Genomic DNA, 25,057 nt, shown 5'->3' with positions numbered 1-25,057 from the left:
AGCTGTTTTGTTTTTGTTTTTACCAATGCATGAATGCTACAAACTGCAGTTCCTCTAGTTGTCCACTTGAGGCTGGCTCCAGAAGTGAGTCAGTCTCCATAAGTCCCCATGTTTCACAGCAGAAATAAACATGTTTACAGCCTGGTACAAAAAACAGTTTTGGTCTCTGTAGCTAATTTCCCCGTTCATGACAACTGTACTGAGGGTGAATTTATATACAACTCACCTGTTCACATTATATTAAGGCTTAAAGTTATGCAGGATTAAGAGCGTGGACGCTTTGATTGGCAGTAGGGTGCTGTCACAGATGGCTGGTTTCGGCAATCAGGCTGCCTCAGTTCCACCTACACTCAACATCTTTGCCCATTTTTGGATTAGCGGGGAGCCACCGCACTCTTGAGCTTCACTACGGCTCTTCACAAAATCCATCGGTGAACTCAGTCAGCATTAGATACAGAAGTCTAGTTTCATGGGATCACTGAGGTTTGAGGTCCATGATTTCACATGAAATAAAGTTTGAACAGGAAGTGCGCTGACAAAATCTGACATTAAGTTTAATGATCAAAACAACCCCCGTCGATGACTACTGTAGCATAAATCTTTCCCACTGTTTTATCCAATAAAACTAATTAAATTCAACTCTTAATCCATGCATCTGCTGATTATCATACTAAAAAAGAAACACATCACTCATTCTGGATACACGATACTGTGGCGCCTTTAAAGCACAAGCTTAATTAAATGAGCATTGATGCTTACTCAGGACAATTTCAAGGTGATCCATCAAAAGACGGTCTGTGTGAGAGGTGGTAAGATGGCCTCAGTGTGAACAGATACACACCGAGTGTAATTACAGCTCACGAGAAAGCACAAACTGAGCCGGTCTCAGATAATTTCACCCCCGATTTCAGCAGCGAACATCCGGAGCAGCCTGGATTTCATCAAATGTCATTAAGACCTCGACCTTATCTTAAAACCTCACGGTGTCACATCTCCAAATGTCTCACCGTGTCGCTGTAAGATCGGTATATTTCACGTCTATCACCTATCTTTAAAAAAAATCAGGTAACCAGGAAACAGAGTTCGTTAGCAGCATCAGAAATTGGCACTGCCAACACTACAGTTTCAGTAAAGACAACACCATGTGCTACTTATCATGCTGTAAATTCTGGATTTTTCTTATTGTTAGTCTGTCTATCAATACTTTCTGACTTCCTGACACAGCCTGACGTCCAATTATTCTTCATGAAGACATAGATATTTAAAAACAGCTCATAAATATTTAGTTTCATTCTTGAAAAATGCTCAATAATTTCTTTAAGCTGCTGTTTACTGTAGTTTTAATCAAACGGGAGGAAATCAAGCAACTTGTTTGGGACTATTTTCAGCGGCGGATTAATCCACATTTGCTGCTCTGGTGAGTATTTGGGGCAGCGGGATTGTGTGTATGTGCAGTTGCGTTTAAACAAACTACACACTGTGTGTGTGTCTCTGTGTGTGTGTGTGTGTGTGTGTGTTCATGATAATGAGAGACAACAATGGAGCTCTATGGCACAGAGGAAGACGTGTTGGTCTTTTCAGGGGATTTGTTATCAATAAGAACAATAAAGAATATCTCCAGCCGTGATCCTTTAAATATCACTCAGTTCTTCAAAATATGAAGGTCCTTAATATTAATATCGTCTTTTACTTCAAGAATTAGCAGCCCTATGTCTCAGTGTAACAGCAGTCAGTCGAGGGCCACACCTCTACCACACCAGTAAAAAAAAAAAAGACGACTATCTTGTTGCTGGGCTTCTAATCTCGCCACGCTCCACCCTGCCCGATCTTGCTGAGCTCAGCACTCTGCCTCGCCCACCCTGAAGCATTATGGGGGTTCACAGAGCTCACTACAGGGTGGTGGCGGTGGTGGTGGAGGAGGTTTCTGAAGGGGGGAAGCAGGCTTCACAGATGTGTTCGCCTGCAAAGAATACAGTCTGATCGCACATGAACTGAAAACATGATTACGGATGACCTGAGCTGCTCTGCTCCGTCCTCTCGCTCAGCCTGCACAACGACGAAGAGGACTCAAGGACGCTTCAAAGACAGCTTCCAGTTAGGACAGTCATAATGAACCACTGGTTGGCTCACTGGGTGATCTAGTGACATTATAAATAGGCCTGCAGATAACGATTATTTACAGTTTTGGAGTAGTCAATCTATTGGTCTATCGATAAAATGTCAGGCGGTGACGTCTGCAGATAACTTGTTCTGTCCAACAGAAACTTAATCTGAAACTGATAATCAATCAGTCGTTTGAGTCATATTCCCCTTCCAGCTTCTCAAATCTTTCATTCATCAGTCAAATAATAAATATAAACGGTGGTCTTCAGAGTTTTTGAGTGTCGTTTGTTTGATATTCAGTTTACCATCATAGTAAAATTGAAAAAAAAATGGCAAACATTCACATTTGAGAAGCAATTTTTTTGAATTTTTGATGATTTAAAGGTCCAGTGTGTTTTTTATTTAGTGACTAACTGACTGAATCCCCCTCACTGACGGAGAAACCGCCTACAGCTCCCAAAAACTGTAAGGCCCTCTCTAGACCTAATGTTTAGTTTGTTTGAAACTCCGTAGAAGAGGACCCGAGGTGTCTGCAGATATAAACGTCTAAGGTGACAAACATAACGACTCTTACTTTCAGGTGACTGTGCACTTTTGAAAGGTTTCTGGAATATTACGATGAGCATTTTTCACTATGTCCTGACATTTCATGGATTTAATGATATAAAAACAGATTCATGACTTAAAAGATCAATCTATTATCAAACTTGTTGTTGATTATTTAATTAAAATCAGCTAATTTATGAATTGACTAATAACACATGTGTCAATCAGAAAACATTACATTTCCATCCTTTAAATAATAATTAAATAAAGCGTAACAGTCTGCTTTGTTTTACTCTGATTGATTTAAACAGCTGTCAGTCGTGCGTGTTTCTATTTTTAGACCTTTTTGTCTAGTCGGTTGCGTAAGCTTGGGGTTATTTGGAGAGTGAAGACAAATCTCTGCAGTTTCTACTGATCAGATCAGACCAGAACTAAAACTCGACTTCATAGTTAGTGAGTCTCAGCTGTTGCCTCGAGGTCAGAGGATGCTTTTTTTTTTTTTCTTTTCCCTCCCACCTTTAAAAAATCAGGTCACCCAGATCTACTCGACTGAATTGAGAGCAGCGAGCACGCTGACAAATGAGCATTAACTGTCGGTGAAGACGTGAATGTGAGTCAGAGAGGCTGAAGGCCTGCGCTGCCCCTCACACCCAGAATTACAAACTGCTTCATCATCCTGTTTGATGAGTGAGAGCAACGCCAGATTGGTTTGTTCCTGGAGCTGCAACGATTAGCTGCATCCATCAAATTATTCCATAGCTGTTGTAACAACTGATTTATCGTTTTGAGCTTCATAAAAAATGATTTCAGCTTCTTGAATATTCTGGTTTCTTTTAGTCTTTTATGTCAGTAAACTGAATCCATGTAGAAAGACATTTGAAAACATTTTTCACCCATTTTCTGACATTTTATGGACCAAACAACTAATCGATCAACTGAAAAAATGATCGACAGATGAATCGATAATTAAAATAATTAATTGCAGCCCTGGCTGTGGCTACAACTGAGAATACAGAGGTCATGACCTCGGTATTATTTTTAGTAATTTAGGGGTTTTAACACCCTGAGCAGGAATTAACACAATCAGTTCCACATTTTTAGCCTGATTACATATATTTATTTAACCAATATCATTTGATTTGACTATTTTTGTCCATCAGGGTTGCATCCTGACATTAAAACATAATTTAGACCATCATATACGCCTGTTAACGTTGATAGAAAACATAATTTAACATTTAAATTGAATAAAAATGTAACATTACTGTCTCCTTTGGTGGCTGTAGTCACCTGACGTTGTGCTGGGAGGAAGCAGGACTCATGACCTCAGTATTTCTAATCATGAAGTACATGATGTGACTGAAATGCACCCTGTATGCATGCACACTGGAGGTAAATAAGATCGAATGGGCCCTTCATATAAACAGCGACCTGCAGTGAGATGGATCATGTTACTCACATCAGATTTCGTCCTCTGCAAACATGAAGCCTGTAGCGCGACACACAGTCACTGTCAGTGCAAATGTCTTCATGCAGTCAGATTCCTTCAGTGACTTCGACCATCTGCATGCTCCGGATTAACGATGCAGCCCGATCAGACGACCACCACCACCACCATCAGTCCACCGAGTCTCCAAATCACTGCGCTTGCTTTTACGCGTCGATCTATCTTATCTATACATGACAGTGCATGTAAAGGAGAAGCCGAAAAGAAGCGAGCGTCCACCGGTTTGTCTGCAGCCCCGTGAAGAATAACCGAGAATAAACAGCGAGGTGTCTTACCGTGCTTCAGCGGTGTGATGGAGCAGAGGGAGGGGCGGTGATGCTGCTGCTGCTGCTGCTGGGCTGCGGATGAGGATGAGCATGAAGGGAGGCAGGGTCGGCCTCACAGCTCCACACCTACACTCTGCCGACTCGTGCTGCGTTCATGAACCCATCGTACACTCCCGTTGTTAGAGGAAGCAAAGTGATCCAGCAGCGTTCAAGTCAATGAGAAGGAGGAAATGATGAGCTTTAATGCAGGGCCGCAGCCAGGAATTTAGAGATACTGAGGTCCTGAGTGCCCCCCCCCAACACACCCCTCACCAGATTTATTTGTGAAATGTTGAATTAGGTTGTGTTTCGGATGAGAGTTTCCAACGTGAAGGTATAAATCCAGAAAAATGGGATTTAAAGGTCCAGTATGTCAAATTTAAGGAGCTCTTTTTTTTACAGGATCAGGCAGAAAGTACGGTGGCCCTGAAGTGCAAAACACAACAGCAAATTCAAATAACACAATAGCAAATCGAATAACACAACAGCAAATCAAATAACACAACAGCAAATCAAATAACAACAGCAAATTGAATAACACAACAGCAAATTCAAAAACACAATAGCAAATCGAATAACACAACAGCAAATCGAATAACACATTAGCAAATTCAAAACGGAAAGTGTAGGTACCCTCGGGTGACATGAATCGTCGCTGATTGGACTGGTGGTCCTTTGAACCGGAAAGACATGGCTTACATGTTTTCAAAATATGAGCGCTGTTAGTGACAACGTACGCGCTGCTATTAAAGAATATTTTGATGCACGACATGGATATGACGTGCATCAAAATATTCTTTAATAGCAGCGCGTACGATTTATGTCGCCCGAGGGTACCTACTCTTTCCGTTTTGAATTTGCTGTTGTGTTATTTGATTTGCTATTGTGTTATTCGATTTGCTGTTCTGTTATTTGATTTGCTATTGTGTTTTTGAATTTTCTGTTGTGTTTTGCACTTCAGGGCCACCGTAAGAAAGTGAATGTAATGCATGCAAGCATGCAAACGTCACATCATCAGCAGAGGCTGAAGTTAAATGTGAAACTTGGTCTGCATCATTCCAACAACCGACCACACAGCTGGCCACACACAAAGCATGAATCAGTACGGTGACAAATGCACACTTGACTATGCTTTATAGAAAACTATACTTATTGCATGATGAGATACGTCAGTGGTCAGTCTACATTTAAAGCTTCAGGCTGTGTCCACACAAAAAAATAAATAAAAAATCTGAGCTTGCCGTCGAGCTCTGAGGACATCGTTGTTCTTTTAAATCTGATCCATTGTTTGAAATGACAGAAAGCGCCCGTTTCACATTTTGAAATAAATAAATAAAGGCAAGATAGCTGCAGAAAAAAAACTGCTGCCACTACAACTTAAAGCTACTACTACTGGCTGGTACCAACAGCATCCGACTTTCCATGTTAATGATAAAACTTTGTTTTCGTCAGTGTGTAATCACCTCTTGCACGTCCACTAAATCCTACGCTCTTCTCTTTTAAGGCACAATTCCATCCACGAGCATTAATGCAAACAGCATCAGTCAAAAGAGCTCCAGTCAAACCTCAAATGATGGAAAACGATATAGAAAATGTGACGTTTCAGTTTATTTCATGGCAGATCTGATGTTTAAGTCACAGGCTTCATGTTCATCATGGTTAACATTTAAAATCTGAGTTGTTGTTTCTTTGTTTCTGTGTTTCCACTCAGGGTTTTAGAAACACACTTACTGCCAGGGATAAAATTCTTGTGGAGAAATGCTGAAGCTGTTTTCTGGCTTAAAAGTAATCAGATTTTCAAATTCGGCCTAAAAATAGATTCACTAGAATCAGCTTATGAAATAGCCTCTGTGTGTTTTTAAGACATCTTGCTGGTTCGCTCTTGGACAGTTTGGATTTAATACAGTTTTCTTTTCAGCTTGGACTGAGCTAATTAAATTTGGCTGTTAAAGCTGCATTAATTACTGTGATTTTTTCTTTGTTTTCTATCCCCGGAGAACGGGACGAATCTAGGAAATGAAGCTAACAGACGTCTCACAGTGGTTCGATCCCCAGCTCCTCCAGTCTGCATGTCGTAGTGTCCTTGGGCAAGATACTGAACCCCAGAAATCACTTTGGACAACTTACCTTATTGCCAAGGTTCATGTATTTGTTTTATCTAACAGGTCTGCTTGTATACGCCTCCAGCAGACACAGAGCAACATTCTCCTCACACCGGAGTCGTGTTTGCGTCCACCAGGTCTGATAATCTTTCTGTCTTTGTCTGACTCTTTGGAAGCTGGATGCTCCACGTTGTCTGGTGCTGAGCAGGTAGTGTGCAGTGGGTTCATCTGAAACTTAATCTGCAATTATTTTAATAATCCATCAATCATGTCAGTCATTTTAAGCAATAACTTTCAAGCAAGATGACTAAAATAAACCAGCTCCAGCTTCTAAAATACAAACATTTGCTGATTTTCTTCCTCCAAAAGTGAGAAGAATATTTCATAGACCGAATTATGATTCAATGAATCAGTAATGTAATGAATTTACTGAGCTGTTGGCATGTTTGCATGTTGCCATTCTGTTGCAAATTGATTTGAAAAACAAACAATAACGTGAGCACAAGCAGATAAAGTTGCAGATGTTAACAGTGAGTTATCTCCTCACTCAAATCTCTGCAAACTCAGTTTCAAACAGCAGAAATTAAATGAAAGCCGTGGCGAGAAAATCAAATTGAGAAACCATCATCACTGTCTGCTGCATGAAAAATGATCTATAGGCTGCATAATCAGTTTAAAAGTAAATGGGCAAAACATGCATTAATGCAGATTTAGCGAATGTTTCTTTAAGTGAATTTCCTCTTTTAGAAACCTGTTTTATTGACCCGCGTGTACCACGTGTGCTTCACTCTTTACTGTGGAGGTGGACGAAGTACAGACGTAGTTTATCTGGACAAATCGATGCGATTATTTAGTGGGAAGTGAGTAGTACATGTCTGTTTTGAGAAGGGGACTTTTTCAAACAGCTGTGACTCAAACAGCAGCTGCTGCTGGGTGGGACCGAGACAAACTAAAATAGACTCTTTAGCTCTGCCAACCTGACCCACTGTAAACTGTGAATCAGAGCATTTAACAACAGAGAGAGAGAGAGATGGATGTCATTGCTCAAAAATCCAAAATAGTCTAGACTTTGTCCCCTAAATAACTTTTTTTTTTTTTGGATCACAGATTATTCCTTTCTTTGATATGAGAATAGCAACAAACATTTACACGCTTAAACGTGTCGAGTCTGTCAACTTTCAAATGTTTCGCCCTTCAGCTCCCCTTTCTGATTATTTCTGAAAAGAGAGATGCTGTGCTGCAGTTGCTATGGTATTTAACCCTCCTCCTGTAAAAAGCCTCTTAGTGAAACTCATATCCACTCTGTTGAAGCGGCACTGATGCAGCATCATCTCAGATGACCGGCAGTCTCCTCTAAATGTCACACAGCTGTTAGCCGTGCAGCTCGGATGCCCGGCCCGCCTCGCCCTCTCTCTCCAGACGTGCTGTTTTTCTCTCCCCTGAATGTCTCCAGCCCTCCTCTCCTCCTTACATCACTCTCAATGACACACACACACACACACACACACACACACACACACACACACACACAGCAACAGAACCAGCTGGTCAAGGTCACATGGGCTGTGTCCGAAATCACTCCCTAACCACTATGTAGTGCACTATATAGTGACCACGCCATTTTGTAGTGGTGTCCGAATGTTTAGTGTCCACTATATAGTGCACTGCATGTATCCCACAATTCACCGCGAAATGTAGTGAACATCCGATGGTCACTAACCGAAGCAAGATATCCCATCATGCATTGCCAGAAGTTCTCTGGGCGCGGAAAGGAAATAAATTGAAATAAAAAAGTAAATAAAAAGTAAATAATTGAATTATTGATAAAACACAAACAGCCAGACTGACAGTAGATGGCATTTCTATAGCGCTACATGAGTTTTCTAAAATAACGGTGCATGTTTTTTTCGGCGGATGGATGAGAGGATGATGCTTAAATAGAAAACAAAACACGAAAATAAAACATACAGGACAGTAATCAAAAGACTCTAATTTAATAAAAATGCAGTAGTAAATGGACAAGAATTATGTGAGACGACATTAATGTGGTACGTTTTAATTGTGCGACAGCAATGACGTAATTACCGGCGCCAAGAGAAGTGTCCGAACATTTTTTCTGTTGAGCTCACTATATAGTCCACTACATTTATTTCCCTATGTAGGGAGTAGGGAATGAGTGAGTGATTTCGGACACAGCCCTAGTCTTTCCTGTATTCGTAGACTAATGTGCTTCTGAGAAGAAGTCATTACTTTCAACTTGAGCAGCTCTATTCTCCCTGACCTGCAGTTCAGGTAGTACAAGGCAGCAGCAGTCGTCTCACTAAGCTGGAGCTGTTAAGTATACATATCTGAGCACGTGTGGTAGTGTAACCCAAGGTCAGGCCAAACATGCACCGCACACATCTGCGGTAAAGAGGCACCGACCCTTTGCGAGCTTCACCGATCGAGTCTGATTGATGCAAAAGGAACGCAAGTCTGACAAGTCAAATTACGCTGAAAACAGCACCAGCTGATGCTCAGATTTTCCACCGTTTTGGTCACAGTCAAGCAGATTGTCACAAGATTTTATGAAACGTGACTTTGGTGGTCCTCTGATGTTTCCTCTAGCGTCTCTGTGTGGTTCACGTTTGTCATTTTGCATGAAATGTTGGATAGTGAGTGTAGGCGATCGCCAATACTGGTCATATTTTTGAACATGTCTGTTGCTTTACCTGAAAAACTTATTCCAAATCAGCTTCAGCTTCATACATTCTACCTGTTAAAGGTCAGTTGTACAGCCTCACAGAGCTGTAGACTCAAAGGCTGCAGTCACTTTTCCTCGACCTTGATGGAAAACATCCTGAGGTCGAGGAAAGACCCGAAGAAGGACTTGGGGAAAGACTGCACTTAGACAAGGCTAGGTATTACGTGACGCCAAGAACTAACAAATTAAAGACTAGATTTAGGGTCTTTCGAATTTTTTCACCTGTTTGCGGACACCATAGTTTCTTCTTTGCGTTAGGAAGGAGATGGTGAGACGAGGGGGTCGCAACCAGTAACTACAACTACCCTCTAACTACAGCAGATGCTACAAAATCCTGGACACAGAAAAAAACCCCCAAACATTCACTTGTTCTGACTCTTTAGTGTTTGCGGCCTTTCTCTTTTTATGGCCTTTAGGTTTTGGACTTTTTTTGTTGGACAAAACGAGCAGCTTCAGCCTCGGACCGAAAAGCTCTTATAGCATTTTGTAGATAAAATAGTGTCTAGTTTAAATAAGGAATGATTTAGTAATGAAATAAAAATAGTTGCAGCCTAAATAGGATGACAAATATGGCAATGATTACTTGTCCCCATCATGTACTGCATGTAAATGGGATGGATGGAAATCTAAACAGGACATAAACTAAACATTATCAGCTCGTAGATGTCTGGTTTTACTGCAGTGCTGCTGTCCTGGATTGCAGTAAAGTGTATATATATGTGCCTAATGAAGTGGTAACTCAGTGTGCTGCTCCTCCACCCCGAAGACATCACAAGCCTCCCTACAGACTCTCCTCCTTCACGATGCTTCTCACTTTACAGCCACCTTTCGCATCTTTTAGTGCACATGTGTGTGTGGTCAGGTCCAGATGAAACAGGGGACCCTCCTTCTTAATGTACAGCCTGCAGACTGCAGAGAAGCCGAGGGACGGATCAATAACGGCCACTGAATTATTAATCGGCACACGTTTTCTTAAAACCGCACCCAGAACTAATGCTGGAAATCTTTAAGGCGTTTACAGTTTTAACTACTCAATAGATAACTGACGATGACACAGATTGCTCGTCGTCACCGCAGGTTATTCTCATATGAACCATATCAGTCAATTTCCCATCGGTTGGTTGGTTGGTGTGACTTGTGTTGCTTCTCAGAGCACGGCTCTGCGATTTGCTGTAAATTTGAGGTCGCTCACAGGCAAAAATCAACTGCAACCCCTTTGTTCCCCAAGTGAGGGTAAAACTTTTACAGAATAGAAGAGCAAACAGAAAAATGACATTACAGGACTTGTAAGCGGAGTTAATAATGCAGTAATGCAGTCGTCACACACAGGAACTACATTTGCTGACACTGCAACGTTATATTACCGCTCACTCATGATGCTTCTCCCTCCATTACTGTGGATACTGTTTGCTCTGCCCTTTTCTGTCCCCCTGCCAGCGTATATCTGTTGTGTGTATACGTGAGGAGAATGTAACAGCAGGAAATATTACACCTGCATGTGTGTGTGAAGTGTGAAGGGTCTTTAATATCGCCTCTCAGCTTCCTGACAGCCTCTTTTCTGTTGCAGCCATCACTCCTCTCCCTCTCCGCCTGTCAGCTTCACCCTGCTGTCGCGTCCTTCACACTCCGCGATCACCCACACAGCCTTTAGGCGTGTGCGGGGGGGGATATCAAGTAGTATGTCACACGTGATGTAAACACCCCATATTTTTCATACGCTACTGTAACACATAAATAAAGCGATGCTGGAGCGTGGCTGTAGGGATTGTAATGTCGGTTTGTCATGACTACAACTCAACATGAAAGGTGGTGCAGATATGCATGGTCCCCAGAGGGTGAACCATATAGTAATCAGCCTCAGTTATACTAATTAGCAAATGTTATGGCTATTTCAGCATGTAAGCATTGAAATGAAGCCAACATGCAGTTCCTCAAACGTCCACTTGAGACTGTTTCCAGAAGTGAGTCAGTCTCCATAAGTCCCCATGTTCAAATGTCCAACTTCACAGCAGAAATAAACATGTTTACAGCCTGGTACAAAAAACTGTTTTGGTCTCTGTAGCTAATTTCCCCGTTCATGACAACTGTACTGAGGGTGAATTTATATACAACTCACCTGTTCACATTATATTAAGGCTTAAAGTTATGCAGGATTAAGAGCGTAGACGCTTTGATTGACAGGCGGGTGCTGTCATTAGTGGCTTCAGTGGATTCAGACTTCATTCAGTCCACCAAAGAGCCACGTCTTTCCCATTTTTGAAATAACTCGTAGGCGGCAGAAGCAGGACTGCCCGGATTGGCCTATTTTTACAAAGTTTCAAGCACTTGCTTCACCTCCAACCAGTTTTCATTGGTCAGCAACTCGGACTAAGTTACGAGGCTGATAGGCAGCACCCTTTTATAAGGATATGCTGTAAACTTAAATTAGGTTTAAAATAACTTAGACATGCGACACGTCTTGTAGTCAAGTTTTATTATGATTATGTGAATCTGTTGGCATGGATGTTTGTCGCATCACATGTGCATCCTCCTACAAGATACAACCAAAATGGAGACCTGTTCTTTAAAGCTATTGCTTGCCAAAAACTCCACAGGGTACCTTTAACCAAAAATAACATTATATGTAATGCGGAGTGGCAGTCGTAACGTTTCAGTCTATACAGTGCAATTAAACGAACAACTAAGAGCAAACCAGTAAACTCGAGGCAGAGTATCATTCCAACACATCCATACTGGCTGGTTTCTGGCTTCTTTTGCCAAATGTGACACATTTTCTCTGTGTAGACTGTGTTCACATCAATGAGACAACAAGATACTTCACAGTGTTAATCGTTAATCGGAGTATATCAGGGCTTTCCCTCGTCTTTATAATTTGCATCAACAAAAAGAGAAACGACAAAAAATTAGGAAGTTAAAGAGAAAAAGTGTAACCAGGCAGTTAAAAAGCGTGTCAGCGCTCTGTTTAGTCACTAACCCTAGCCCTGAATGAAAAGTGCTTGACCTGAATGTCTTACTTCAGACAGTTAATTTCATTATTTTATAATTAGGAATTAAAAATAATAAAAGTACTATGTAAAGTGACAACATGATCATCTCATGGTGCAATACAATAAGCAGTAATATTAAATGTTTCCCTCTGAGCTTTACTGCCCGCTATTGACTACATTTCCCCTGGGGGCTTCCTGATGTGACCAGGTTTTGTTTATCAGCTATCAGTCTACAGTGGAGGTCCGCTGAGTCTTTATTAATTGCACCGCGTGGGCGACAGCTGCATTCATGGAGACCATTACTTCCCTCCTCCTCCTCCTCCTGCTCCTCCTGCTCCTCCTGCTCCTCCTGCTCCTCTCCTGGGATGAAACGTGATCTTTCATGCTGCCAGACTGTCCCTGTGCCTCATCAGTCAATCAGGAAACGCTCTGCCGTGAGCAGAGGAGATGCCGAGGACTGAGACACTAATGGACATACAGTGATGGATGCATTGATTACCTCTGTGTCATGCTGTATCCATTTCATCATGACGCAACGGACGCAAGAGTATACGTCAACATGCACGGCTCCTCGGGGGAATCTGAGGGTGCCGTCGGGGAGCTGCAAAGAGTCCACAGAGGGTTTTTAACTGGCAAGAAGACGAGCATTTTGACTTTTTACAAGTGGAGTCATGGCCAATTTATTTATACTATGACCATCAACACAAACAAATAGTTTTTTCTATATATTAATGACTTTTCTCAGCACTAGTTGAATAATGTATTATATATAATTATGTTAATACGTCTTTATATAGTATATAACACACGAGAGTCACGTGAAAAGCTTATGATTCATGATTCAGTAGTATAATGTTGGATGCGTCTGTTCTTTTGTATTTCTGCTGCTCGAGGCATATTTAGTGCAGCCATGTAGGCTGAGAATAAAGTTTTAAAGGTCCAGCGTGTCAGATTTAGGGGCCTATATTTACAGAACATGGCAGAAATGCAATATAATATTCATAGCTATGTTTTCATTAGTGTGTAATCACTAGAAAATAAGAATAATTCTGTTTTCGTCACCTTAGAATCAGACTTTTATATCTACAGACACAGCAAGTCCACCATGTTCAACCGGCATGTTGATCCGCCGTGTTTCTACAGTAGCCCAGAATGGACAAACTAAAAGGTGACTCCTTATAGGAAGGTGAGGGTGAGGTGAGGGGTTGCAATGCAGCGACTACACCTCAAGGTGCCACTAGATCCTGCATCCACAGGTCCTTGAAGGGTTAAAACTCGTTAATGTTCAGTTTTTTTGTGATGTTGAAGTATTATTGTGACTGTAAATTCCTACATTTCCCAGAATACCCTTCAGCCCTACTCAGTGAAGTGAAGTACAATAGATACTGACCACGCCAGAGCAGAAAGAGTAAGAGGGTTCTACTTGCATGTCTTGTGGATGCATTTATTTCGTGCCGACGTAATTGTAAATTACGGTCAAATACCGCATGCTGCGAGTACCTGGATGCCACAATATGGCAAATGGAAGTCGTACATATGTTTTATATTTATATCTTGGCAGTGCCACTAACGCTCTGCCTGGTTGCAGTTCGGCAAAGAAGAAAGCGAGTGTCATTTCAGGCAAATGCACAGTGGACGTACTCAAACTGAGACAACTACACCAGGAGGTACACAGTGTGCTACATAAAAGTTGTGTCTTAATGGATGTATCCAAATTAAGACACAGCGTGTCTCCTTGTATGATTGCTGAACGGTTGGTTAAATTGTCATATTCATTAGAAGATCTGATCTTTTATTCCTGAAGGATAAACAGCAAAAATGGTTTATGGTTATTGTTGTTGCTTGCTTTTTATATTCTCTCTTTTTTTTTTAGCTCGACTGTCTTCGTCACACTTCCCTAAACATCTTAGTCAGACAACATCAGCCCCCCTGTCTTGTCCTGCTTTGTGTATCCTGCTATCTGTGCTGTGTCTGTGTGTTAACGGAGATTAGTGTCGATGTGTACACGTTACCTCTGATGGGGGGGGGGGGGGTTCAGAGCCGGGGCTTCAGGAAGGATTTGAGACTCGTGGGCACTGGCTGTCCTTCAGCACATATGCCACCCATCAGGGAGGTCACTGCCATTTTGGCTGCCTGAGCTCGTCCACGTCAGCATCAGAGGACTCAGAAAACGATGCACATTTCTTAGTTCATGTGTTTCAGCTTTCTTAGTGAAACTAATGACTTTAAATCTAAATCTGTTTCTCTGCTGATGAGCTGAATAGCTTTCTATTTTAAGAAATTTAGATCCATAATGTGAATTCTGCAGCAAAAGTCAGTTGGAATAAACAAATATTATAATTTTACAGCCGCTCAAAGACTGTTTCTAAACGCTGACACACTCCAGACTTTTCGTTTTATTACATTCTCGAGGTGGAAGCCAGTTCTGTCTGATCACATCCTGCCTCCTCGGTTATGTCGTCGTCTCTTTGTATGAGCCTGTCAGCCATGATGACTGTGCACTCCTTCACCCGCTGCTTATTAGTATTCAAGGCACAGACGAGGAGCAGCCATCGTACTACTACAGGCAGGCGAGCCGGTCCTGAAAATACCTCGGCCGTGCTGTGAGAGTTTTTTTCCTGAATCAGGTTGGTGAATCTCTGAACCAAGAATAAAAAGACGACTCAAAGGACTGACATTTGGCTTCAGCATGGACATTTTTACTGCCTGGATCTGATCAATTTTCCAATATGACCTTTGCATGCCAGCGAGCAACTCAGAACACAGTTGTCACAGCCCACCTCATCCTAGCTGAACTGTGAACTCCCTCAGGTTTTAACGAGATCCAGTCAGACTTATAAGCAATATAGAAACCATTACACAGCAGCTATAAGCTCCTTTTATTGTCTGTACAGTATCTCGTCATGGCGCCTTCTCTCTCTCACATCCGATGCACCTTCCTCCCTCCCCCTGCCTCCTGGTGCAAAATAAATATTGATTACTGTCTCGCTTCACTAATTTTTATTCAAACCACTAAACCTCTCCAGCGTAATTCTGGAAACACAGCCCGAAGAACGTAGCCAGAGAAACGCAGCTGAAAGCTGATCAGTGTCTTTGTTTTGTCTCTATGCCAGACTCCCTTAAAAAACATTGATACTGAAACATTTATTGAAAATACAGCAACAAGAATTTTAATAAAAACAGAAAAAAGAGAATATATCACACCTGGCTACCTGTCACAGAGGGATTTTAAAATTCTTTGACTTGTTTTTAGACCCTAAATGATTAAACACCTTTCCAATCTGTTCCTGTTTGGAACAAACTCTTATCACAAACTTATTTCTATAATCCTGCTTCTAGTTCAATTCTGTAGATCATTGTTATTATTATTATTATGTTGCTATTGTCTTAACTATACTATAGACTGTCTTAACTATTAGTAACTTGTTTTTATTGCCAGTATTATTATTTTTGGATTATTTCTTAATCTCTTTTTTTTTATTGCTATTTTATCGTCCCTTATGTCTCTTGTTTTTAATAGCAGTCATTTATTGTTTGACCGTCACTGTGTTATGAAACATGCTATTTAAATAACGTTTATTGTTATTGTTTTTGGTGTTGTTGTTGATTCACTTAATTACCTCCTAAAAACTGATTTCTTCTCATTTTAAAGATGCCAGATAGTCCCAGAAACACAAAAACCAACAAAACGCTGACAAGTATTGTCTGTACATTCTCGTCCCCTGTACCACAAAGCTCCATTGTCTTCCAAAAACTATTTAAAACAATGAGCTGCACTGTTGCACTGAGTAACATGTTCATTCATGGCCCACAAATACTCACTGGAGCACCAAATGTGGATTAATCCACAGCTGAAAATAGTCCCCAACAAATGCACAGTTGGTTTTGGTCTTTTCGTGGGATTTGGTGATCAGTCTTTTAAAAATCAGAATCAGACTTTTAGACTTTGGTGAGTGAAGTTTGCTGCTGCCATTTTGTCTGAGTCTGTTTCTTGATGTTGAAGCCTGTTTGAAGTCTGTGCCTCAGGCAACATAACCTTTTAAAATCTGCTCTCCGTCAGAGGTTCGGTGAATTTTCATGACCTCCCTCCACACACACTTCAACATCCCTTCTTCGGTCTATTCCGTTTTCACATAAAGCCATTTTTCTTGTTCTTGTGTGTTTTCTTGCTGTCAGATAACAAAGAAATCTGGAATGAAAGTCTCAGTTTTTTAGAGATAAAACACAAAGACTGACTTTATAAAAAAATTGCACAGCAGTCAATCTTTCAATCTCAAATTCGTTCACAGCTGAGACACAGTTAAAGTGTTATCGTACCTGCTCATTTCCCTCCGGCGTGAACCTGATTTGAACCAACAGCCCTGAAGGGACACATAATCCCCTGCAAACCTTTACAGAACTGCATTTGTAGGATATTACTGTTGTCAACAAACAGACAAGATCAGATCAAAATGATGTTGAGACCACAGAGTGGCTCTCGGGGTGGTAATGTTGTTTGGTCCTATACTTGCAGATCTCATCAACTATCTCAGGAATTTCCATGATATTTCGTACAGACATTCACGACTCCCAAAGGATGAACCCGATCACTGACTCTCATGATACCAGGCGATGGGATATAAGATGTCTAAATGTAAGGTAGTTGCTTAAACAGTGGTATGAACGGCTGACAAATGTAAGCACCCCTTAGGCACCCCAAGGGACAGAGATTTTGGTTGACGACATGTTGAGAAGTTAGCAGAAACATCATCATGTTATCATTCTTGTGTGTCAAGTTGCTGATCGGATTGCAGAGATTTGGCCAGGGTGTGTCCATTATCCGTTTTCTGGATGTCCGCTGGCTACACCATGAGCCCAGACACATTGGCTGTTGGATGACTTTGTAACACAGCAAAAGCTTTTTAAAATACTGAAATTAGATGTTCAGAGCACCACACAAGCACATGGCGTCTGCATGTCTCTACCCCGAGGACCTTGGATTGGTTCTGCATTGCAGTTTCTTAAATCTCTCTAATTATTTTTTGCTACTTTTAGCAACAAAAGCTGTGAGAAAGATATCTGGGGTCATGTAGCAGTGGCAGCAGGGTTTTCCAGCTCCTCCTGGGGGATCCTGAGGCATTCCTAGGCCAGATGGATTATATAGTCCCTCCAGCAAGTTCTGGGTCCACTGCCAGTTGGACATGCCCGGAACACCTCCAAAGAAAGATGCCCACGAGGCATTTTAAATAATATCCGAGCCACCGCAAAGGAGAAGCGGCTGTACCCTAAACTCCCTCTGGATGTCCCATCTCCACACCCTTCACCCTATCAATAAGACGGAGCCCAGACGCCCTGCAAAGGAAGACTTCGATAGCTTCCTGTGGCAGACGCATTTGTGTCCCATTCAGGTTGAATTATAATAACGTTGGTGACCTCTGACTTCTGATCTAGCACCATTCTATAATGTGGTATAATGTAATTTTCTAGAACATCTAGAACGCATGGATTCTATCATATCAAATTACTTAAATGGGAAATTTTGGCAGGTTGATATTCTCTCCACAGTGTCTAGACAAATCCTGCAAATTACTGAAATACAATCCTGTATCTGTGTGTGTGTGTGTGTGTGTGTGTTGCTTCAGCAGGCAGATGACTGCAGCAGTCTGTTGGTGGTCCTGAGGGACAATCTGTACTGTGTGTTTGCTTTAGACTGCTGCACACATCCCTGTATGTTCATGTGATGCCTCCATCTTTCTCTGTGTGTGTTTAGCCGCATAGCTCTCTGACTGCAGTGGGTTTTCAGGACCGTATAGCTGGATAAGATTTCAGTCTGTCTGAGCAGCGAGGCAGAGTTTTCAGGCAGCAATCAAAGACGGACAAAGAGCGGGTGATCGATAGCATCAATAGCATCTGTGCGGTTTGACCGTAATCGAGCACCACATGATATAACGTGTGCAAAACGCAGCCGTGCTTCAGTTTCACATGTGGTGCACTAGGAATGGTTTCATCCTGAAACTGATCTCAGAGATTCTCAGCGAGTTTTTAGCCCACATACTGTAGTTTTCCCCTCACTGTGCATACATGCCTGAATTTCACAAACGGCCTTCTGTTCAGCTATGTAAACTGAACTCATTGTCAAGAATTGAATTACTCTGATACAAAGACGTCCCATGAGTAAAGATTAGTCCTTTCATTTCGCCCCACTGCTGTCACAGCCACACTATACCGCTCTCGTGTCTTTGTCATGGAGATGAATGCATGTAAAACCCCCATTACAAAGCCTGTTATGTACAGCATATACCTGCGCACGGCAAAGAAATCCTCGGCTTCTCTCACAGCAATCTTTCACTGCGATTACAGACACAGTGCTTCTTGTTTGTATGACATTTAAGACCAGGTTACTGAAGCGTTGGCTCAGATGTTAAGTTACTGTTTATAAGGAGAAGCAGAAACTGTTTTATTAAGAAGGAGTACTAATTACTACTGATGGAATATAGCAATTGCGAGTGTAAATGAATTCCATAGCATTTTACAGAGGTAGAAAGGTAAAAGTTTTATTCAAATTCGCCTTGTTACAACCGCTTCTACATGTCTGGAGAATATTACACTGGATTACAGCTTTAAATGCATTGCATTGCACTGCATTGCACTGCTAGTAATAAGATCGGTCCTCGCCATGTGAGGGTTAACTCGCAGCAACAGGAGAAATATTCCTGTGCCTGTCAGCCATCTCTGAGTCTCCAGCAGCACTCAGCGAGCACTCTTTCTGTGCTTCAGGAAAATCATCGCATCACGAGGGAGAGAAATACAGCAGGGGCGAGGAGAGAGGTGAGGAAAGAGGAGAGGTTCAGACAGCAGAGGGAAAAAAAGACGACAGAAGGAAAGTAAGAATATGTTGTTTAACACAAAAGGGTGATTAATATACAAGGTGAAATTTTTCCTGCAGTTGCTGCCAGTAAAGCTGGAACACAGCCAGGACCACGAGAGTCAAAGCAGATGACCTGTAATGTCTGCTGCACTGTAAAGAAGGTATAAGTGTTAAATATTATATCCATCTGAACTAACACACAGGGGAAACAAACATATTGGCATGTTGGTGCGTGGTGTTAAGAGGAAGGTGAGATCCAGAAGAGGCTGTGCATCCTGAGTGAATCACGCCAGTGAGACGATGACGTAATGTGGAATCATGCAGAGCCGGGTCGAGCTAAGAAGCATCCAATGACTTGCAAATGGTGTTTGACCTCTGACCAAACGTTAAAGGTGTTTAAAATTCATTTTCTAACGTCAGTCATGCTTAAAAACGACTTCATGACTGCATCGAGGTCCAGTTTAACCCTTCAACGCCTAGATTATGTCATGCTGGGAGTTAGATGTGACGACATATGAGTTACTTTGGGGTTACCGGGAGCGACATATCTCCTCCCCGCACTTCTAGCCCCTGCACCAAGCTGAGTCTGTAGCAATCGATGAGCGTTGGTGGGTGTTGGCAGGCAGATTCTGAAACTCCAGCTTCATATTTTTCTAATAACAAAGTATGACAACACTGTGTTTACTATTTAATATAGCAGTAAAAATCAGTTAACAAGCCCGAACCCGACCAGATTGAATCGGTTGCTGCTGAACTGGACCTCTGCAGAGAGAACTGGATCTTATTGGACGCCCAGATGGATGGAAAATAAGAAATCTATTATCAGTCTTAATCCCAAAACAACTTCTTGTTTTACGTAAGCTTGGGGAAAGTAACGGGAGGACAGCCACTGGCAAACATCACTGACCATGACATGGATGTGGCATTGAGGAGGAATCATGTCACACCGCTTTTCTGATGAAATATGTCACCAGACTGTGTCAGATCACAGTTCTTCAGTGTGCATGCTGATGTTAAACTGTGAACGGAGGAGAATTATCAGCTGCATCTGCAGCTCCTCCCGTCTTCACAGAGCTTCACGGTTAGTCTCAGCTCATTGTTTAGCTGTTCGACAGCTTTGGTGTTTTCACTCGCACCGCAGCGCGGCTGATCTCAGTGTCAAATCAGTCATTGCAGGTTTAACACAATAACATGAGAGCGATATTCAGCAAAGCCATTACTGTCATCTCCACCTTTAAAGGGGCACGCCAAAGACTTTTTTTTTTAACACATGAAGCTCATGAGTGCTACTCAGCCTGCGAGAACACTTTGTGTGATCTGTCTCTGGACACGACAGCATTTTCTGTCACTGTTCAAGCCGTCTCTGTCAAATAAAGGTCAAAAATAAACACAAATAAAAAAGACTGACAGCTAAGCTCTGCTTAAAATTGTGTTGGACTTCATTACTGCGGCTCCAACCCTGATCACTACTGCGCAGGCACCAAATGTTGTCATCAGCGTGAGATGGCAGCAGCCATATCTGGGACAGTTTGGCTTCATTTTTTGTACAGTAGGAGGAAGCGGGAGGAAGTGGAGACACATCTATCTTTATACACGTCAGAATTTGCAGTACATGGTTATTTACCAGACAACGAAATGTGGGGTCTATAAATAAAGATGTCTCTGCTGTCTCTGGTGCATTTTTAAAAATCTCGGCCCCTCGGCTTTATGCGAGAGCAACAGAGTACACAGTTCATTGATAATAAAAGGGTTAGATCCTGTTTGTTATCTGTAATACTGGTATATTACAAACACACTCACAGCAGTGTTGTCAACAAACAGGTTTCTACTCTTTACATAACGCCACAAGCTGAAGAAGTGTGTGGGAGGAGAAGGAGAGATGTGCACACCAAGATCTAACAGCTTTAAAAAAAAAATAAAATCTTTTCTCGGTGAGTGCTCAGCTCCGAAGCGTCATCTTCTCTTCTGAGCTGTTTGTTTGACCCCCACTGAGCTACAGTAAATGCTGAATAGTTATTATGGAAGTGTTTTCTTTGTAAATACTAAGCAGTGACCCACAGAGCAGTCACATCCACAACCCAGCCTATAGATCCACATTAACACCGGCTCCATTCACCACACGGGACCTGCTCTTATATTCCCCCTGCAGATAGTGTTTCGCTCTAACCCTCGGCCCTTATTGATTCCAGCTCTGACATCCAGTCTGCACATGTGCCTGATCAATACAGGCTGCATCGCCTTTAGATCCAAAGGAATCATCTCGTGCATGTGTGGAGAAAGAGGACAAAGAGATGCAGAGATGAGAACGACATGTCTCAGGCTCGGTGCAATCTGATCTGCTGCACATGGACTGCAGCCCATAGAGATGATTGGCAGGTAGCAACACATTGAACCCCTCCAGCTAGACTCCGGCACCGTCACACTCAGAGATGGCAAATGTTTCTATACAAGTTTCTATACAGTTAGCTCAGACTGACCTTGGACCTGTGAAGAAAACTGAGCAGTGTGTCTGGTCTCAAACAGCTGCAGCTCCTTGTTCAGGTCACAGATGCTCAGATCAACGTTCCAGGAACGCAAACCTGTTAAAGAGAGAGCAGCGTGAATAATGTTGAAATTGAAACATACAGTACGGTAGGCAAATTACTAAATGTAAATGTATCTGTCAGCCTGACAGTACATTGCTGACAGTGTCAGGTGTCTGACAGCATCTTTAGCTCCAGAGAATCAGCTGACTACCGTGGCCTAAAAAGTAAAGCTCCTCTATTTTTTTTTACATTTACTTTAAAGTTAAAGAATCTTCATAACTGGTTGGAGGTTTTATGACAATTAAATCAAGTAAACGTGTTGTTTTTCTTGATGAAAATCTATCTTTATTACCACATTATCCTCAAAATAGAGTGAGGAGATAAATTACGACGGTTCAGTCTAATGTCTAGATTAACCAGCTGCATGAGGACAGTCATAAATCAGCTTAATGATTCGAATCAGTCATGAGGCTCTAAAGTTTGAACCAATGAAATAACTCGTAGATGACTGGAGGGTGCATGCAGTATTTAACTGTACTGGATCTGACCGACTGGACAGTATTTGAAGAAATGATGTAACTGTTATGAAAAGCTGAAGTTGTTAGTATCAACACATTCCACCCACAAATATCGAAGGACTTATTCCAGGTTTGTCCAAAAAAACTGTACTTTACAGATATACAAAGATACTGTATGTTTGACAGCTACAGCAGTGGGAAGTAAGTAAATAGCATGTACTTGTACTTTATTTGAATATTTTCATTTTTACACTTTTAAACTTCTACTCAACCACATTACAGAGAGAAATACTCCGCTGGATTAGTTTAAACCTTAAACATTTGAATGTTTACATACAGAGCAAACAATGAGTTTATGAAATAGGATGCAGTACTATAATATTAACATACTCATACATGAAGTACCTACACTGACAAAGAAAATGTAAATGCTGCTTACATTCACCAATTATGAATAATATACAACATACAGTTTAATATAAAACTTAGAGGAACCATTTTATATAATGAGTACTTAGTTCTACTTACTTTTCAGTACATTGTGCTGGTACTGGAGTATTTTAAGATTATGGTTTTTGTACTTTTATTTAAGTTAAGGATGAAAATACTTCAAGTGAAGCCATTTACAAACAATATGAGACTTTGGAGCATTGTTTCTTGTGACTGCTGCCAGATGAAAACACAGATGTGAACATAGAGGAAAAACAGTTACAATCCACAATGTTAGATTTATAGATTTGACAACATTTAAGTTGCAGCAGGTGAACGGAGCATGACACAATGTTTTCAGCTGCAGTGTTTTGCCACTTTGCAGCAGCAGGTTCCTCTGACCACTCCTCTCGCTGGCTTACCTTGTGTGATCTGATTCCTGGCGACGTCGAGGTGATGGCTGCTGGAAATCTCTCCGATCACGATCAGCATGCGATAGTTTCTGTGCTGGAACGCAGCTCTGCCGCCGTGCTCTCCATGGTGCTGAACGCGCTCCCCTGGCTGCTCCGCTCCTGCTCGCTCCACTGAGGAAGCTGCTGCGATGGGGATTTCCATGGTAACAGTGCCACTAGTGGACGCTGAGCCCTTTTCCATCTCCATGACAACTGCATCCGGAGCAAGCATCATGACAATGCAGGATGAGCCGGGAGGACCGGTGGGCGTGGATCTTTGGATGGTGAATATTTGATTGGATTGTGGGTTATGTGGCTATTTGATGTCACAGCGTGTCATTGGACAGAAGGAGACGAGGAATTTATGTTGATCATATTTCTGATGTGACACTGCTGAAGCACACTGTCATTGTCACTAAAGATGGAGACTTTATTTTCATATGTACAACAGATATTACAAAGACAATGTTTGAAAGAAAACATTTGTAAAACTATAACGAGCTCTCACAGCAAACGATTGTCTTCACACATAATCATCTGAGTTATTGTAATCAATGACGGTTACAGTATCCCTCGTGTTGCTCCTTTTTTGTTAAACTCTGCCAGACAAAAGGGGCTGAAAATGAGACATTTGTGACACACAAAGGTTCTATTTATATCAGTGTCACTGCAAGTACCAGGCAATGCGCTTTGGTTACTAAACTGACACTCCTTTGTTCCCGTCATGAGCAAAACAAGGCTTCAACTGTGCAGAGAGCAACACTGGCAACAGAGACTCACCTCCTGCATCGCAAAAATGTTATTTTAGGCTTCGTGAGACGTTTGAATAAAGCTCATTCTGCAACACAAAAGTCGCAACTTAGTATTATGTGTGGACAACACATGATGGGGTGGTGCAACTCAGGACAACTGCACACTAAAACGTGACCCTGGTCCTGCTACTGAATCAAAACAAGCCTTATCATGGGTGTTGTACTGGGTAACACTGTAACAGTGGCTCCCTGGGTCAAAACACTTGCTTTAATGCAAAGTTAACAGTTATATTGTATGTGGAATATACAGTTTGTATTAATATAATACATATAACAATATCTAAAGGATACGTTTGGTGATATTTTATGTTGCAACCAATAATTCCCATGAAAAAGTTTAGCGATATCTGTGCAGTCAGGACTAGATATATCTCCTTTTTTTTGTGTCACAGAGCTTCATTACTGTCCAGAAACTATGAAAAACACACTGAACCACGCTGTTGCACTGGAGGTTCATGTTACCATGTGAAGTCTCGCTTTGTGTTTCAGAAAGTGCTGAATCGAGTGTGTGACTCTTTTCCAGGCTGCATCATACTGAGACGTGTTTCTGTTATTTAGAGTATATACCTCATTGATATGGACAAAATGATAGGAACACCTGTCACTAAGTTATGAGGGTTATATTAAAAGTCCGTCCACGTAAACATCTTCAACGAGCTCATTTAAAAAAAGTTTAAGACTTTTACATGCATGTGTTACTCATTTACAAAAAAAAAAAGATATTAGATGATTGATACTTGAACTGAAATACTTAATTAATTATTTCTCACTAATTAGAGACAGTCATAGCTGTCCTTTACAAGATTAAGGACACATTTCTATGCAGTGCAACAGCTCAGTGGAATACAAATCAAGTGGCTTAAAGGAAAATGGTTTGTAACACACTCAGTGCTACTTTTTCTTTCAACTTTCACGACCTCGGAGCATGTTGGCATAGTTACACTGCTATTTATATGTTGATTACATTCTCTTTGCTTGTTGTTCTGCTGTTTCGTCCTGGGGGTGTGTTAGAAGTTAGAGGACTACAATAGAAATCGTGTTGTTTTGGTCCATGGTGATTTTTATTAATGAGCGTAATCTGCAGTGCAAATGACCCAAATTTAACATTATAACCTTGATGTAGGGGAATATATTTCAGGACTACATTAAGTTTCTTTGGATCTTGTTATAAAGTATATATA

General features: G+C 41.5%; 1 protein-coding gene across 2 annotated transcripts in view; it reads right to left on the bottom strand.

The window, feature by feature from the left end:
• The window catches only part of map1aa (microtubule-associated protein 1Aa), a 42,026-nt gene extending 18,727 nt beyond the window's left edge, over positions 1-23,299 (bottom strand). The window contains exons 1-2 of one of the 2 annotated variants that reach the window (XM_019257122.2): positions 23,035-23,299; positions 21,618-21,719 (exon numbers count right to left, since the gene is read on the bottom strand). In XM_019257122.2, the coding sequence (XP_019112667.2) occupies positions 21,618-21,719; positions 23,035-23,299 (367 nt within the window). Of the gene's footprint in view, positions 1-4,431; positions 4,533-21,617; positions 21,720-23,034 lie in introns of those variants that run through there. The other variant, XM_019257123.2, reaches the window with a different exon arrangement.
• Positions 23,300-25,057: the final 1,758 nt, after the last annotated feature.

This window comes from Larimichthys crocea, chromosome VIII (genome assembly GCF_000972845.2).
Source record: "Larimichthys crocea isolate SSNF chromosome VIII, L_crocea_2.0, whole genome shotgun sequence".
NCBI lineage: Eukaryota > Metazoa > Chordata > Actinopteri > Sciaenidae > Larimichthys > Larimichthys crocea.
The sequence above is the reverse complement of the archived record's forward strand: the minus strand, read 5'-3'. Positions and strand labels throughout refer to the sequence as shown.